Here is a 15,703-nt window from a genome sequence, read left to right as displayed (position 1 = left end):
CACTGAGCCACCGTCCCACCCCCACCAAGTTGTTTTTTTCAAAACACACTTATAACTGTTAAGCTTGGCACTGGCCGTGCCCAGGACCTTAAGGATCATGACAGAGAAAATACCAAAAAGAATGTATGTGTTAGCATTTACTGGTTATAATGGGTAAAGAGCTTGTTGGCGTCTGTGTCTTTGTGGTCAAGGAAAGAAAATATGAAGTGATCTAGTTTTATAAGAGTGCATTATAGAGCCTGTCCCATCAGAAACTGCTCTTTACAGCACAGTGTCACACGGCTTCGTCAGGAGAGTAGAACCTCTGAGTACAGCCATGCCATCCCCACTCCTGCCTCTGGCCCGCTGGGACTCGCTTCCTCTGTTCAGTGGTACAGTGTTTTCTGGGACAGGCTTGTCTCTGGGCGAGGCTGTCATGTGGAGTGCCGTGGGCGCACCGCAGAAAGCCCTTGCTCCTGGGAAGCAGGACAGCAGTGTTAGGTGTCATGATAATGACAAAGTCTGGAGTGACAAAAGCAGTGCTGTGTAGTGGAAAACATGTTTGCACAATCACTGTGGTGGCAATAGGAAAGCATCAGACCAGTTCTGGATGGTGAGACTGTGGTGATTTAACTTACTTTCTGTATCCTCTGAATTCCCGCCTTGTTTCTGACCCTCCTCGTTTCCCTCTTCTTCCTTCCTTCACAGTTCCAGCTAGCTTCCAGTAGCCTCAGTTATCCCAATAGCCCAAACTGGCTGTGAACTTGCAGCTTTCCAGCCTTGGCTTCCTGAATGCCGGGATGGCAGGCATCCCCCAGTGCTCATCTTCTGACTCTTAAAAATGAATATGTTTCTATTACAATGGAGGAAAACATTTTATATTAGAAAAAGGTTATTCTTTGGTTCAGGTATTGTTTCCACAGGGGTGGTAAGTTAATTTGCTCTGGGGCCTGAAGGAATAATCTGTATTTTTTGTGTGTGTGCTGTGTATTTTTTGATTAGTGCTTGGAGCAGGCACAATTAATCATCTAGACTTCAAATCTTTTGTTTTAGGTTTGTTTGCCTTTTTTTTTTTTTTTTTTTTTTTTGGTTGGTCATGGGGCTTGAACTCTGGGCCTAGGCACTGTCCCTCAGCTCTCCAGCTCAAGACGAGCACTCTACCACTTGAGTCACAGAGCTACCTCTGGTTTTCTGGCGGTTAATTGGAGATAAGAGTCTCACAGACTTTCCTGCCCTGGCTGGCTTTGAACCATGATCCTCAGATCTCAGCCTCCTGAGTAGCTAGGATGACAGGAGTGAGCCATCAGTGCCTGGCAGGTAATTTTTAAAAACATAATTCAGGTTTTTTTTTCCTTTCTAAAGCATGTTTGCTTTTGGCTTTCATCTTTATAATAGGAAAATTTCTGTATGTTTTAGTCTCATTGTATTTGAACATATTTCTTATTGTAATTTGAGCCCTTTGCTAAGTGGTAGGAATTTGTTATGAGCAAAGAGGGTTATGTACTTACACTGCTCAAAGAGACACTTCTAACTTTTCAGGGTCCGGAAAATCTTATACCATGATGGGCACCACTGACCAGCCTGGATTAATCCCAAGACTCTGCAGTGGACTCTTTGAAAGAACCCAGAAGGAAGAAAATGAAGAGCAGAGTTTTAAAGTAGAAGTGTCCTACATGGAAATTTACAATGAAAAAGTTCGAGATCTTCTTGATCCCAAAGGGTAAAAACTAAGAATTTAGTGTTGGAATATCGTGGGCTAAAAGAGACTAAATAAGTTGACTTAAATTAAGGTATTGAACGCTGCCATCAAGTTGTAAGCTTTTTGTTTTGTTTTTTGCTGGTCCTAGGGCTTGAACTCAGGGCCTGGGTGCTGTCCCTGAGCTTCTTTTGCTCAAGGCTAGGCTCTACCATTTGAGTCACAGCATTACTTCAGCTTTTTCTGAGTTTAGAGACATGAGTCTTATATACTTTCCTGCTCTGGCTGGCTTTGAACTATGATCTTTAGATCTTAGCCTCCTGAGTAGGTAGGATTACAGGTGTGAGCCACTGGTGCCTGGCAAGTTGTAAGTTTTGTGTTTGATTAGTTGATTGATTGATTGATTGATTGATTTGGTTATGGGGCTTGAACTTGGGGCCTGGGTGCTGTTCCTGAGCTCTTTTTACTCAGGGCTAGCACTCTACCACTTGAGCCAAAGCTCCACTTCTGGTTTTCTGGTGATTAATTAGAGATAAGAGTCTCATAGACTTACTGCCTGGGCTGGTTTTGAACTGTGATCCTCAGATCTCAGCCTCCTGAGGAGGATTACAGGCATGAGCTACTAGTGCAAGGCTGTGATTTATTTATTTATTTTATTTTATTTTATTTTATTTTTTTTGTCCGGTCGTGGGGCCTGAACTCTGGGCCTGGGCACTGTTCCTCAGCTCTTCAGCTCAAGGCTAGCTCTCTACCACTTGAGCCACAGTGCCACTTCCCGCTTTTTTCATTTTGCTTATGTGGTGCTGAGGAATTGAACCCAGGGCCTCAGGCATGCAAGGCAAGCGCTCTACCACTGAGCCATCTTCCCAGCCCGTGATTTATTTTTAATTACATGATGTGGCTTCCCACAACCCATTCTGGGATTTGAGCTCATGAGAGAGGCACTGAGATCAGGCAGGACAATCGAGCAGCATGTACTGTCACTGCCATCCTTTCTCAGACTTGCCCAGAGCCACAAATAAAAAGCATGTAGTGAGAAGTAGTCATTCAGCATGAGCACATCTGGTGCCCTCCAAAAATGTGTAAGCCAATAAATGTAGATGGAATTCAGTGCTTGGTGTGCAGGCTGTGACGAGAGGAAGGGACATAATCAGAGGTTTGGAACTTGGTCTTTCAGATAGATAATTTGAAACTTTCTTGGGGAGAAAACAGTGCCCAGGATCTCATTGGCTCTGAAGCAGCGGAGGCCTTCAGCAGTGACGCACTCACCTGCAGCCACAGCGGAATGCACTGTGGAGAGTGGGTGGTGACTGGGGAGGCCTGATCACTGCACGGATTCCTGGAGGGAGAGAGACAGATGGGGCCATGGCTGTGCCTGCCATGTAAAAACAGCATTATCAAGGCTAGAGGACTCACCGGGGCTGAGGCTTGCAGGGACAGGGAGAGTGAGTTATCTTGGGATGAGACGCACAGTCAAGGAAAGATGATCTGAGACTCAGCCAATCAAGAGAAATAGAACTTCTCAGTTCTTCCTCCATAACTCTCTTTGACAAAGATAATGATCCTCTCTAGGAAGATGAATTAGTGCTTTAAAAAAAATATATTAATTTTGCTGAGCTAATGCTTGTTAGGCACCATGCACATCAGAGGAAGTGCTTACAGTGTGGACAGAATGATTTGTAAAAGTGATTGTAGGCACAGTGCAGTTTACTTTTCACTTGTAGGAGAACAAAGGAGGAGCGACTGGCTTTGCTCAGAGCAGAAGAGCAGGTTTCCTGGGGAGCACTTGGGGAATTCTGTGCTGAGAGGGCGTTTGTCCCCCGGGAAGTGAGGGAGAGCCGTTCCTGCGTAGGACTCACACAGCTTGTCCCGAGAGTGGCGTGGACAGCGGGACCCAGCAGTTCAGGGTGTCGGAGGGAAGTGTGGATGGGTGCATTATGTGTGCTATTTATGTTTGTGGCGGAGCTCTTTTGCTGAATTTACCAGTTCTTTAGTTGCCAAGAGGTTTTTTTTTTTTTAATTGTAAAGAAATTTTAATTTCTATTTTATTGAATCTTTTTTCTTACGTTCATTGAAAAGATGATAGTTTTTCCTCTTTCAGTGTGATAAAGCTAAGAGATTTTTTTCCTCTCCAATGTTAAAACAACCCACAGCCTTAGATAGGCCCATTGTTGTGTTTTGAAACCTTTATTAAGTACATTTTGTTGTTTTTGTTCCTTTGTCTTCGTTCACGACTGAGCTGGGTCTGTCATTTTCTTTTCTTGCACAGTTAACATTTATTGAGTTTCTATCTTTGTGCTGCATTCTGTGATATGACAAGAAGATTGTTCCTATTTATCTGACTCTGCATTCTTTGTGGTAGTAAGTGGACGTCCCACAGCTTACCCTTTTGAGTGATGTGGTATTTCACCACATTATGAAGTCTTTTTCCTCAGCAAAGATTTTCAAGTTTGCTTTAAATTCTTTAGGGATCAGGTTCTTTGGTTTCATTTATTTGAGGGGGTCTTTCTTGAATTAAGTATTATTTCTATGAAGCCCAGTTGAATCCTATTAAAGGCAGTTTATTGTTAATAAATTATTGCTTTCTTCCTCATGATCAGAAGCCGTCAAACACTGAAAGTCAGAGAGCACAGTGTGTTGGGACCCTATGTGGATGGACTTTCTAAACTGGCTGTTACAAGCTACAAGGTAACCACATCTTTTGTATGAACTATGTAGACTTAGGATACCTTTTAACTGTTTGGTTTGTTGCTTTGAAAAATTAAATATACATTAACTACACTTAATAAGTTACTTATTAAAAATTCTTAAAAAATACGTTGGAGACTAGTCAGTCAGCCAGGGGTAAATATAATGAGGCTTTTCAATGAAGCTATGGGGTTGTCAGACTTAATCATCTAAAAAGGGTTTGGAAGAGATAAGTAATTTGTGAATTTCATTTTTTGTTGTTACTTTATTCTGTGTCCCTCTTCTACCTTTCTTATAGTTAATGATTTTACTTTGAGGGATTTTATTTATTGGGTTAGAATTCCTTAAACATTAGTCCTTTTCATTTATGCAGTGAGGTAGACTTCTTTGGCTTTCAAACTTTTTAAAGTATATAGGTCAGTTCAAGATTGTGTTCAACTACATGTACTATAAAATATGACAGGATTTAAGTTTTTGAAATATGGGTTATTATCTGATTTGTCCATTATGTACCCTTAGTGTCTAGAGAGTACATGACACATGGTAGGTATATCTGACTGACTGAATGAAAGATCAAATGCTGACTTCAACAAGGCTTTTGGAGGTAGGCAGCTGGCATGGTTGCTCCCTGGAGTTGCTGAAGGCCTTGGGTCCTTTACTATCTCACGTCTGTGTTCCCATAGTTCGAGATGCTCTTACAACTAAGGGATACATGCCTATTCCTTTAAGGAAAATGCCCAGATGATCTTTATTCTATTTTACCTCTTATTTGTTGATGTTTAATCACATGGTAAGGCTTAGCTGCAAGGGTATCTGGGAAATGTAGTCTCAATTTTGCCACAGTGTACAGAGCTAAAGAGGAATCTGCTGACATTAACTAAAGATAGGATTCTTTTACCTGGACAACAGGAGGCAATTTGTTGGCTCTTTTACACATATCAATTCTTATTCCTCCCCCAAATCCTTAGTGGGTAGGTGATTTATTTTCTTTTTATTCACTTATTTTTGTGGTCCTGGGGACTAAACGTCTTGGTCATGCCAGAGAGTGCTCTCCCACTGAGCTGTGTGTCCTGCAGCCTAAGTAGATAATTTTATAACTCTGTTTTATGACTAAGGACATGAAAATTCAGATTGGTAAGTGAGTTGTTTAGAGCTTACCACATTTTTTTTAGGTTTTTATACATGCTTTATTTGTGATAGTAAAAATGCTCAAACATTCCAAGCATTGTACTACAGCTTATAACATTTTTATACATATAAACTCCATAATCTTTCTTTTATATTCTTTTTATTAACAGTCCAATAGGAATCTATTAGCAGTCCAATAGAAATCTATCTCAAAAATCTCTATGTTCAAATTTTTAAAAACATGTCTGGTAATGTATACATGGGTTACATGATATTTTTTTTGTAAATTTTTCTCGTGACACAGAGGCTTTGAACTCAAGGCCGTGTACTTGCTAGGTAGGCATTCTATCGATTGAGCTATACCTCCAACCCTTTTCATTTTAGGTAGTTCTCATATAATGTGTCTCCTTTATGCCAGGGCCATCCTGGACTTCAGTCTTTTATTTATGCTTCCTTCATAGCTAACGTGTTAAGTATGTGCTATATTACCCAGCCTTTTTGTATTGATTGGGTAGGTTTTGTGAACTTTTTACCAAGAACTGTTATCTTCCTATCTCTGTCTCTGCAGTAGCCAGGATTATACATTTTTGTTTTTGTTTTACTATGTGTATATGTATGCTTATTTTATCTAGGTTTTTTTAAACTCATAAACTTGTATTTTTTTTTTTTTTTTTTGGGTCCGGTCGTGGGGCCTGAACTCTGGGCCTGAGCGCTGTCCCTCAGCTCTTCAGCTCAAGGCTAGTGCTCTACCACTTGAGCCACAGCACCACTTCCGGCTTTTTTCTTTTTGATTATGTGGTGCTGAGGAATCGAACCCAGGGCCTCAGGCATGCAAGGCAAGCGCTCTACCACTGAGCCAACTTCCCAGCCCTAAACTTGTATTTTTTTGGGGGGTGTCCAGTTGTGGGGCCTGAACTCTGGGCCTGGGCACTGTCCCTCAGCTCTTCAGCTCAAGGGTAGCGCTCTACCACTTGAGCCACAGCGCCACTTCTGGCTTTTTCATTTTGCTTATATGGTGCTGAGGAATCGAACCCAGGGCCTCAGGCATGCAAGGCAATCGCTCTACCACTGAGCCATATTCCCAGCCTTATAAATTTGTATTTTTTTGACAAAAACATTTTAGGTTTTTCAAATTTCTTTCGTCACTGCTTTTTAAAATATTGTGATAGGGGCTGGGAAGGTGGCTCAGTGGTAGAGCACTTGCCTTGCATGCATGAGGCCCTAGGTTCGATTCCTCAGCACCACATAAGCAAAAAGAAAAAGCTGGAAGTGGCGCTGTGGCTCAAGTGGTAGAGTGCTAGCCTTGAGCTGAAGAGCTTAGGGACAGCGCCCAGGCCCAGAGTTCAGGCCCCACAACCGGACCCCCCCCCAAAAAAAAAATAAATAAAATATTGTGATTGTACTGCCTTAACCTCCGCAGTGATGGGATTATAGGCAAGACCACCAGTCAGATCCCTAAAGTAGATTAGTACTGTCTATCACGTGTGACTTTTCTGAGTCAAAACTGCTACTTTTTTTCTGTGGTTTCAGAAAGTAATATACTTTACTTGACCTTCAGAGATAGCTTTGTTTGTTGTAGTCTGTGGGGTTTAATGCTGAGTGGAATACAAGCTATAAACTACAAATGTTGCTAAGGGCAAAACTTGCAATGTATTTCATAGTGCTGGGAGATTTAACACTTCATACACAGATCATGAGATGTATGTCTCTCTCTTGTTTCCACGTAGGATATCGAGTCTCTGATGTCTGAGGGGAACAAGTCACGTACGGTTGCTGCTACCAACATGAATGAGGAGAGTAGCCGATCCCACGCTGTCTTCAAGATCACCCTCACACACACTCTCTATGATGTCAAGTCCGGGGTGGGTGTTCACATGCATGACTTTTTATACTTCTAAAGTGATTGTGGCTTTTCCTTTTCTCTTTGGATGTTAGCTAACTTCAAGTCCTTAGTTCCTTATGTATCAGTCAGTATTCTAAAGTGGAAATCACTGTAGATAAACAGAAAGGGATTTACTATAGGGAATGGAGGACAACAGAGTTGCTAGAACAGCTTAGGAGGAGTGGCTTCTACTGAATGCTGAAGAACAATGTCCAGATGGCACAGGTCTGGTCCTTTAGGATGGGGCCATCTTTGAGGACATCCCGTAGTTATCATCAGAAAGCAGGAATAAAGGGAGTGCTTCTGATGGGGCACCTGCCTCCTCTACCTTGGAAATGATACTGTACCGGAAAGCCTTCATTGTTGCTGTTCACACAGCGAGCCGTGGGAATGCAGTGTCTGCTAGGCAGCAAGGGACCATCCCATGTGGGTATAGACAAAGTTGACTAAAACATCATATGCTTATATACGGCACAGGGGCATAGAAGATAAGTCTGTAGTCACAGGACAGTCATGGGACAGAATGTTGCCCTTAAACTATTTTGGGGGAATGTAGACAATTAGCCACCTGTAGTCAGCAAGGGTGGAGCAGTCCTAAGAGATCAAACAAGGTGCCGGGCGGGGTGGGGCTCCATTAAAAAACACCAAAGGAATCTTTTTTTGTCTTTTTTTTTGTGGGGGGGGATACTGGGGATCAAACCCAGGACATAGGCAACCGCTTTTTTTTTTTTGGGTCCGGTCGTGGGGCCTGAACTCTGGGCCTGGGCGCTGTCCCTCAGCTCTTCAGCTCAAGGCTAGCGCTCTACCACTTGAGCCACAGTGCCACTTCCGGCTTTTTTCTTTCTGCTTATGTGGTGCTGAGGAATCAAACCCAGGGCCTCAGGCATGCAAGGCAGGCGCTCTACCACTGAGCCACCTTCCCAGCCCTGTAGACAAGCGCTTTGCCACTGAGCTAGCTACATCCCAGCCCACAAAAGGAATCTTTTTTTTTTTTTTTTTTTTGGGTCCGGTCGTGGGGCCTGAACTCTGGGCCTGGGCGCTGTCCCTAAGCTCTTCAGCTCAAGGCTAGCGCTCTACCATTTGAGCTACAGCGCCACTTTTGGCTTTTTTCTTTTTGCATATGTGGTGCTAAGGAATCAAACCCAGGGCCTCATGCATGCAAGGCAAGCGCTCTACCACTGAGCCACCTTCCCAGCCCCCCACGAAAGGAATCTTGAGGCATTGTTCTACCTGGTTAACTAGGAGGAGCACGAATGGCACTTCCTGCAAACTTTCACCCTCTGGTGCTGGGTGTCAGACCTTTGCCCTGACTTGGAGGAAGGGGAGTCCCCCTCTTTCCCCCAGAGGAAATGCATGCCAGCAGGCACGCTCATAGCACACGGGAACTCAGATGGGGGTCACACAAGTCAGTGCCTCCAACACTTCATGGGTTGCTTGACAGTAGAAAAAGCCAATGGGGCTGGGCACTGTCGGCTCACGCCTGTAATCCTAGCTACTCAGGAGGCTGAGATCTGAGGATCATGGTTCAAAGCCAGCCCGGGCAGGAAAGTCCGTGAGACTCTTATCTCCAATAAACCACTAGAAAACCAGAAGTGGCACTGTGGCTCAAGTGCTCGCCTTGAGCTGAAGAGCCCAGGGACAGCACCAAGCCTAGAGTTCAAGCCCCATGACCCACCAAAAAAAAAAAAAAAAGAAAAAGAAAAAGCCAATGGGGCTGGGAAGGTGGCACAGCGGTAGAGTGCTTGCCTCCCATGCATGTGGCCCTGGGTTCAATTCCTCAGCACCACATACACAGAAAAAGCCAAAAGTGGCACTGTGGCTCAAGTGGTAGAGCGCTAGCGTTGAGCTAAAGAGCTGAGGGACAGCGCCCAGGACCGACAAAAAAAAAAAAAAAAAAAGAAAAAGCCAAAAGGGAGGCACTTCACTTATGCTATAAGGTCTTAGCCACAGGATTTGATTAATAGGCCTTGGGTTCTGTCCTGAGCCCTGGCTGCAAGAGCGTCTAGGCTTCAGCTCACACTTTTTCCAGCCATGGTCTACAGTAAGATGGAGCCAGAGTGACACCAGCTGATAAGTCTGCCCTGGCCACAACTGCTTGTTGTGGTGTGTGTGAGTGTTAGTGCTTCACAATGTGTTAGCAAGGGTGCTTTCTGACAAACAGCAGGAATAGAAGGGATAAACTTGCACTGGGGCAACTGTATCATAAAAGGACTAGAGTTTGGTTTAGAGCCTTGTGAAGAGCAAACTGAGTTAGAGATATATTCTTCTACCCGGAGAAGTTCTTCTTCTCCTTCTCCTCCTTCTCCTTCTTCCTCCTCCTCCTTCTTCCTCCTCCTCCTCCTCTTTCTCCTCCTCCTCCTCCCTCCTCCCTCCTGCCTCCCCCCTCCTTCCTCCTCGTCCTCCTTCTTCTTTCTCCTCCTCCTCCTCCTTCTTCTTCTTTTTCTTCCTTCCTTTCTTCCTTCCTTTCTTTCTTTCCTTCTTTCCTTCTTTCTTTCTTTCTTTCTTTCTTTCTTCCTTTCTTCCTTTCTTTCTTCCTTTCTTCCTTTCTTGCCCCAGGTAGTAGGGCTTGAACTCAGGGCTTGGGCACTGTTCCTGATCCTCTTTGTGCTCTACCACTTGAGCCACAGTGCCACTTCTGGCATTTTCTGAGTACTTAAGGAGATGAAAGTCTCACAGACTTTCTTTCTCAGACTGGCTTCGAACCACAATCATCAGATTTCAGCCCCCTGAGTGGCTAGGATTCCTAATGTGAGCCACTGGCACCTAGTTTACTGTGAGAACGTCTATGTTGATTTCTGTATTTGTGTTTTCTCTCTTTATGTAAAGGTTTGCATATTTCTTATGATGCCTGTCCCACAATACATCAGTATCAAATTCCAGAAGTTAACATAATCACTCTGGCAAAGGGCTCTATTTTGGCAGGATTTTCCTTTCCTTCCTTACCCGTGCTTCTTCTCCCTCTCTACTGCCTCCTTCCTTCCCTTCCTTCCTTCCTTCCTTCCTTCCTTCCTTCCTTCCTTCCTTCCTTCCTTCCTTCCTTCCTTCCTTCCTTCCTTCCTTCCTTCTGCCTTCCCTTCTATTCTGTTACCATCACAACAATATTAGTGTAACAAAAAAGTTCTTTGTCTCCTATTTCCTTTTCAGCATAAAACAAAGAACTTTTTTAGTAAAAAAAAAAATCGGATTTGGGAAGCTGAATATACATTTGTTAGCATGTTTACTTTATGGAAGTAAATATAAATGTGTATTTTAAAGGAACAGCGCCGAAGCCCAGAGTTCAAGCCCCATGACTGACCCCCCCCACCCAAAAAAAAAAAAAAGAATGTTCAATTTTTTAATTTTTATTTTTGTTGGTCCTGGGCCTGAACTCTAGGCCTGGGTGCTGTACCTCGGCTCTTCAGCTCAAGGCGAGTGCTCTACCACTTGAGCCATAGCATCACTTCTAGCTTTTTCTGCTTTATGGTGCTCAGGAATCGAACCCAGGGCCTCATGCATGCAAGGCAAGCACTCTACCACTGAGCCACCTTCCCAGCTCCAGAATGTTGAATTTTTAAGGGATTTTTTTTTCATTGTGTAAAAGTTAGGTTACTATATTCTTATTTTTCTTTTTGTAAGAATGCAAATATTTTTCTTTGAGATCATTGGTAGATATTTATGAAATTTTAAGCACAGTTTCAAATCATATTAACATTTATAAATAGTTCTGTATATTTCTCTGAAAACTATTGATTTGTTTTCAAAAAGTCCCATTTTGGGAGAAGGGCGCTTTCTTTTTTTTCCTGAGCTGATTCACTCTTCCTCAGATCTCCTTCCTTCCCTGCATGCTTTTTTTGCAGTGTTGGGATTGGATTCGGGGCCTCACGCTTCCCAGTCAAGCACTCTGCTGCTTGAGCCATGCTGCCAGCTCTGAGAAAGTCGACTGACACTCCATCCGGATTGGAGCGGTCTCTGCGTCTTTTCTGGTTGATGGTTATAGTTTTCCTACAGGGTTTCATACAAGCATCGATTATTTTTTGCAATGAAAGTTTAGGTGATAAGCCCGTCGGTGTACACGGCCTGCTTTCTGCTTCAGTTGTGTGTTGTATTCACTTTATCTGCAGACCTCTGGGGAGAAAGTGGGCAAACTGAGCCTGGTTGATTTGGCTGGCAGTGAGCGAGCAACAAAAACTGGAGCTGCGGGCGACAGGCTGAAGGAGGGCAGTAACATTAACAAGTAAGTTTTCTAGAAATATCATCTCAATTGCTTTATCAAGTTGATAGCCAAACTGGAGGATGTGGGCTAATTCTCCAACAGCCAAGGGAAGGATGAAGAAGTAGCGGTGTGGGGTTATGCTGGTATTTTCAGGGAAGGATGAAGGAGTAGCGGTGTGGGGTTATGCTGGTATTTTCAGTGGACCTGGGCTCATGTTTTTTGTGGTGTAGAGTCCTCAGGTGGGGACTCAACAGCAGCCCCACTGACATTTCAGGGCGGGTCATTCTCTCTCCCGGGGTGGGGTGGGGGTGTGCTGTCCACTGTGACGGCATCCTTGGCTTCTGCCCACTGGATGATGGTAGTACCCGCCACCGCACCCCACCCCCAGTGTGACAGTTCAGACCCTGTGGCCTGCTGTCCTGTGGGGCACGCTCCCGCTGAGAACCAGAGGTCTAAGTTACAGAAAGAGCAACAGTGATTGGACTCTGACCTTGGCCAGGGCGTTGCTGTCTGAACAGATACCGTGGATCTTTGCCACACCAGGCTGCTCCTTTGTGAACGCTGCTTGCTTGTCCACGGGCAAGAAGCCAGGCTTCAGATAATACAAGCCAGTTGTATTTTGTTCACCAGTTTCTTCTTGTGGCTCTCTGGTGGATGGAGTTGTCCCTGATCGTAGGGCTCCCACATGGACCTGCAACTGGAAATTACCCTCATCCACCTGCTAGGCTGTTACTGAATTATGTAGATATAATTTTTGCTTTGTGTTATTCTTTTAATTATTGTATTTTGGGGGCTTGTTTTTCTTTTTGTGCTGGTATTGGGGCCTAAATGTAGGGCCTAGGCACCGTCTCTTAGCTGGCACTCAAGTCCGGCACGCTACCATTTGAGCCGCATTGTTCCACTTCTGACTTTTTTGGTGCTTAATTGGAGCTTAGAGTGTCATGGACTTTTCTGCTCAGGCTGACTTTAAACCTCTGTCCCCAGATCTCAGCCTCCTGAGTAGCTAGGATTACAGGTATGAGGCACCAGTGCAGCTTACCTTTTAATCTGAAAAAAAATTAATAAATGGCTAAGAGTTTTTATTGTTGAAGTAGCACTGGAAGGACAAGAGCGTGCTAGGCTTAGTGTGCTTTCAGACTGAGTGGTAGAACGCTGATCACAGCCGTGCTCACAGGCACGTGTGGGAAGGCATCTTGCTGCTCCATCTTGGTGCTATGCTGTGATATTTGATATGTTTCATCCTTGTAATTATTTTGGCTTGTTGCACACACAGGTCCCTCACAACCCTTGGTCTGGTTATCTCAGCCCTAGCCGACCAGAGTGCTGGCAAAAACAAAAATAAATTTGTTCCATATCGCGACTCAGTTCTCACGTGGCTCCTCAAAGTAAGTTTTTTTCTTCTTCTTTTCCTGGCATACTGTTGATGACTAGCAGAAGAGAAGAGTGAAGAGCAGATTGCTACGCCAGGCTCTTCCACTTACCAGTTCTTCCTTTAGTGCTTGGTCCGTCGCGGTTCATGGACCGAGTGAGCATAGTTCCCTTCTTTGTCCCCAGGCATTCACCACATCATACAGTGGCTCTGGAGCTCTGGGGGTAGAGCCTCAGAGAAGATGTACCCACTGTGGACACTCTTCAGCTGCTTATCCTCTTCTCAGATGCCTTTGTTTGAATGCTTGGATCTTGTCTTGTTTAACTCCTCTCAATTTGCCATTGTTACTTTTCTTTCACCTTAAAGGTGTTGCTGAGGGGTGCAGGGTAGAGCATAGTCTTTCATTGATGAATTCACTCAGTAAGTGAGAGAGAAATGCAACATCAAACCTAGGTGCGGTGCTGTGAGGGGAATAGAGGCAAACAACCCTGACTCCACAATGTGTCAGAGCCTGGAGGTCACAGTGTCCAGGGGTGATAGCACCACAGGCAGGGCATGCTTGTCATCAGTTTGCTGACGAAGGACAGGCTGTTTCCAGGCTCCCCAGCTCCCCCTGAGTCTTTGTCAAGGTGAGGAGGTAAAGTTGACACTGGGGCAGGAGTCGGAGGATATAAGTTCTACTGAGACTTTACACAGGTGTTAGTCTTCTGTAAAGAGCAGAGTCTTCCAACCTGCCTTAATAGTCTTTGTTCTTTTTTTTTTTTGCCAGACCTGGTGCTTGACGAGTACGTTTCTTTTTGTGGGCAAGGTCACCCCTTCCTTCACATTCCCCCAATTTTCCCCTCCCATCCCTGTCCACAAGTTGCATAGAGGCAGAAATTGATGTGTGATGTTGAGTTTTATGGTGACTCGTTTTCTTCCTGGTAGTTTCCTGAACACCTGTGATTCAGTGGCTGTAGGTTGGAAATGGTAAAGACAAGTGCAATGCAGGCCCCAGGAATTTAGCGGCGGGCACACTAGTGACAGAGTCCACCGTGCTTGGAGAGCAGTCTTGGCTCAGGGAAGCAGCTTTTCTCCTGGGTTCTGCGGCTCTCAGAGTTTGCGGTATTGACTTTTCATCTAGACTCTGCCACCACCAGAGCACTCTTTCTGGTAAAATGTTTGTCTCTCCCCCTCCCCCCAAGAAACTGTGAGCTCTGTATAAGTGTAATGCCAATACATTTGTCACATTAAAAAAGTCAGGTAGATGCCTTCCTTTAGCCAAAATGCAATGAAATAAGAAATTTAAAACAAAACCATACACACACACACACACACACACACACACACACACACACACACACACACAGCATCAACCAACACAAAACACACACACACACACACACACACACACACACACACACACACAAAATCAACCAACAAAAAACAAAACCCCCAAACACTTGCAGATAGATATTGCAAGTATTTTACTACCAAAGAATGTGTCAGTTGTTAACCTGGACATCTCACTTTATTTATTTTTATTTTTTTTATTGTCGGTCGTGGGGCTTGAACTCTGGGCCTGGGCACTACCCCTCAGCTCTTCAGCTCAAGGCTAGAGCTCTACCACTTGAACCACAGCACCACTTCGGTTTTCTGAGTGGTTTATTGGAGATAAGAGTCTCATGCACTTTCCTGCCTGGGTTGGCTTTGAACAGCAATCCTCAGATCTCAGCCTCCTGAGTAGCTAGGATTACAGGTGTGAGCCGCCGATGCCCAGCTCACTTCTTTTTTTTTCCAGAAGAAATTTTGATATTTCTTTCTCAAACTTCCCACAGAACTTTTGGATCATGCATGACTCTTCCCTCAATTTGCTCCGTTTAAAAGCAGAATATTTTTGTCCTTGTTGCCTAGGGTTGCTACTTCAATTTGTTTCTTTTTATTTGTTTATTGTTGTCAGTTGTGGGGCTTGAATCAGGGCCTGGCTCTGAGCTATTTTGCTCAAGGCTAGTGCTCTACTAGTTTGAGGCACAGAGCCACTTTCAGTTTTCTGGTGGTTAATTGGACTTTCCTACCCAGGCTGGCTTTGAACTGTAGGCCTCAGATTTCAGCCTCCTGAATATCTAGGATTACAGGCGTGAGGTGGGGGCCCTTGGGTTGTTTAAAACAACGTGAAACCTCCTTTATTGGTATAGTTGATAATAGTTAAACTGGCCTCGGTGATGATGGAGTGGCTGTCTCCTCCAGCTGTTTCATCTGTTGCGAGAAAATCAGGTGTCATGCCATGCTTCCTGACGTCATCTGAGAGGATGGACAGTGGAGTTCCCACTTGTCAGACGAGGCACAGGGTACAGAGCTCACAGGGGGACAGTATAGAGAGCAGATTCCCTGGCCAAGCTCCCCACCCATCTGGGCCTGAGCCATGCTTTTCTTACCAAAAGAATTGCTTTCATTAGAAGACACACATGACTTCAATAGAAAATAATGCAAAACTCGGTATAAAAGATACTTGAAGAAGGAAAAACATCTTTAAAAGTTTTATTGTTTTCTTTTTGGCAGTACTAGGATTAGACTCAGTGCCTCAAGCTAGGCAGGTACTCTACCACTTGAGCCATACTTCCAGCCCCTCATAAACAACTTTTAAAAAGCTCACTTTAAAGTCGGGTGCTGGTGGCTCCTGCCTATAATTCTAGCTACTCAAGGGCTAAGACCTAAGGATCACAGTTCAAAGCCAGCTGAGTCAGGAAAGTCCTGTAAGACTCTTATCTCCAATAACTTCTTAGAAAAAAA

The 15,703-nt window shown here is 44.3% G+C and overlaps 1 protein-coding gene across 3 annotated transcripts in view; it reads left to right on the top strand.

Annotated features, from left to right (window-relative positions):
- The window catches only part of Kif13b (kinesin family member 13B), a 138,476-nt gene that overhangs the window by 44,204 nt on the left and 78,569 nt on the right, over positions 1-15,703 (top strand). For all 3 annotated transcript variants that reach the window (XM_070016776.1, XM_070016777.1, XM_070016775.1), the window contains exons 6-10: positions 1,519-1,699; positions 4,276-4,363; positions 7,219-7,353; positions 11,474-11,586; positions 12,839-12,950. In XM_070016776.1, the coding sequence (XP_069872877.1) occupies positions 1,519-1,699; positions 4,276-4,363; positions 7,219-7,353; positions 11,474-11,586; positions 12,839-12,950 (629 nt within the window). The remainder of the gene's footprint in view (positions 1-1,518; positions 1,700-4,275; positions 4,364-7,218; positions 7,354-11,473; positions 11,587-12,838; positions 12,951-15,703) is intronic.

The sequence above is a fragment of the Dipodomys merriami genome, unplaced genomic scaffold (assembly GCF_024711535.1).
Source record: "Dipodomys merriami isolate MVZ:Mamm:240054 unplaced genomic scaffold, mDipMer1.0.p SCAF_12, whole genome shotgun sequence".
NCBI classification, from domain to species: domain Eukaryota; kingdom Metazoa; phylum Chordata; class Mammalia; order Rodentia; family Heteromyidae; genus Dipodomys; species Dipodomys merriami.
The sequence above is the reverse complement of the archived record's forward strand: the minus strand, read 5'-3'. Positions and strand labels throughout refer to the sequence as shown.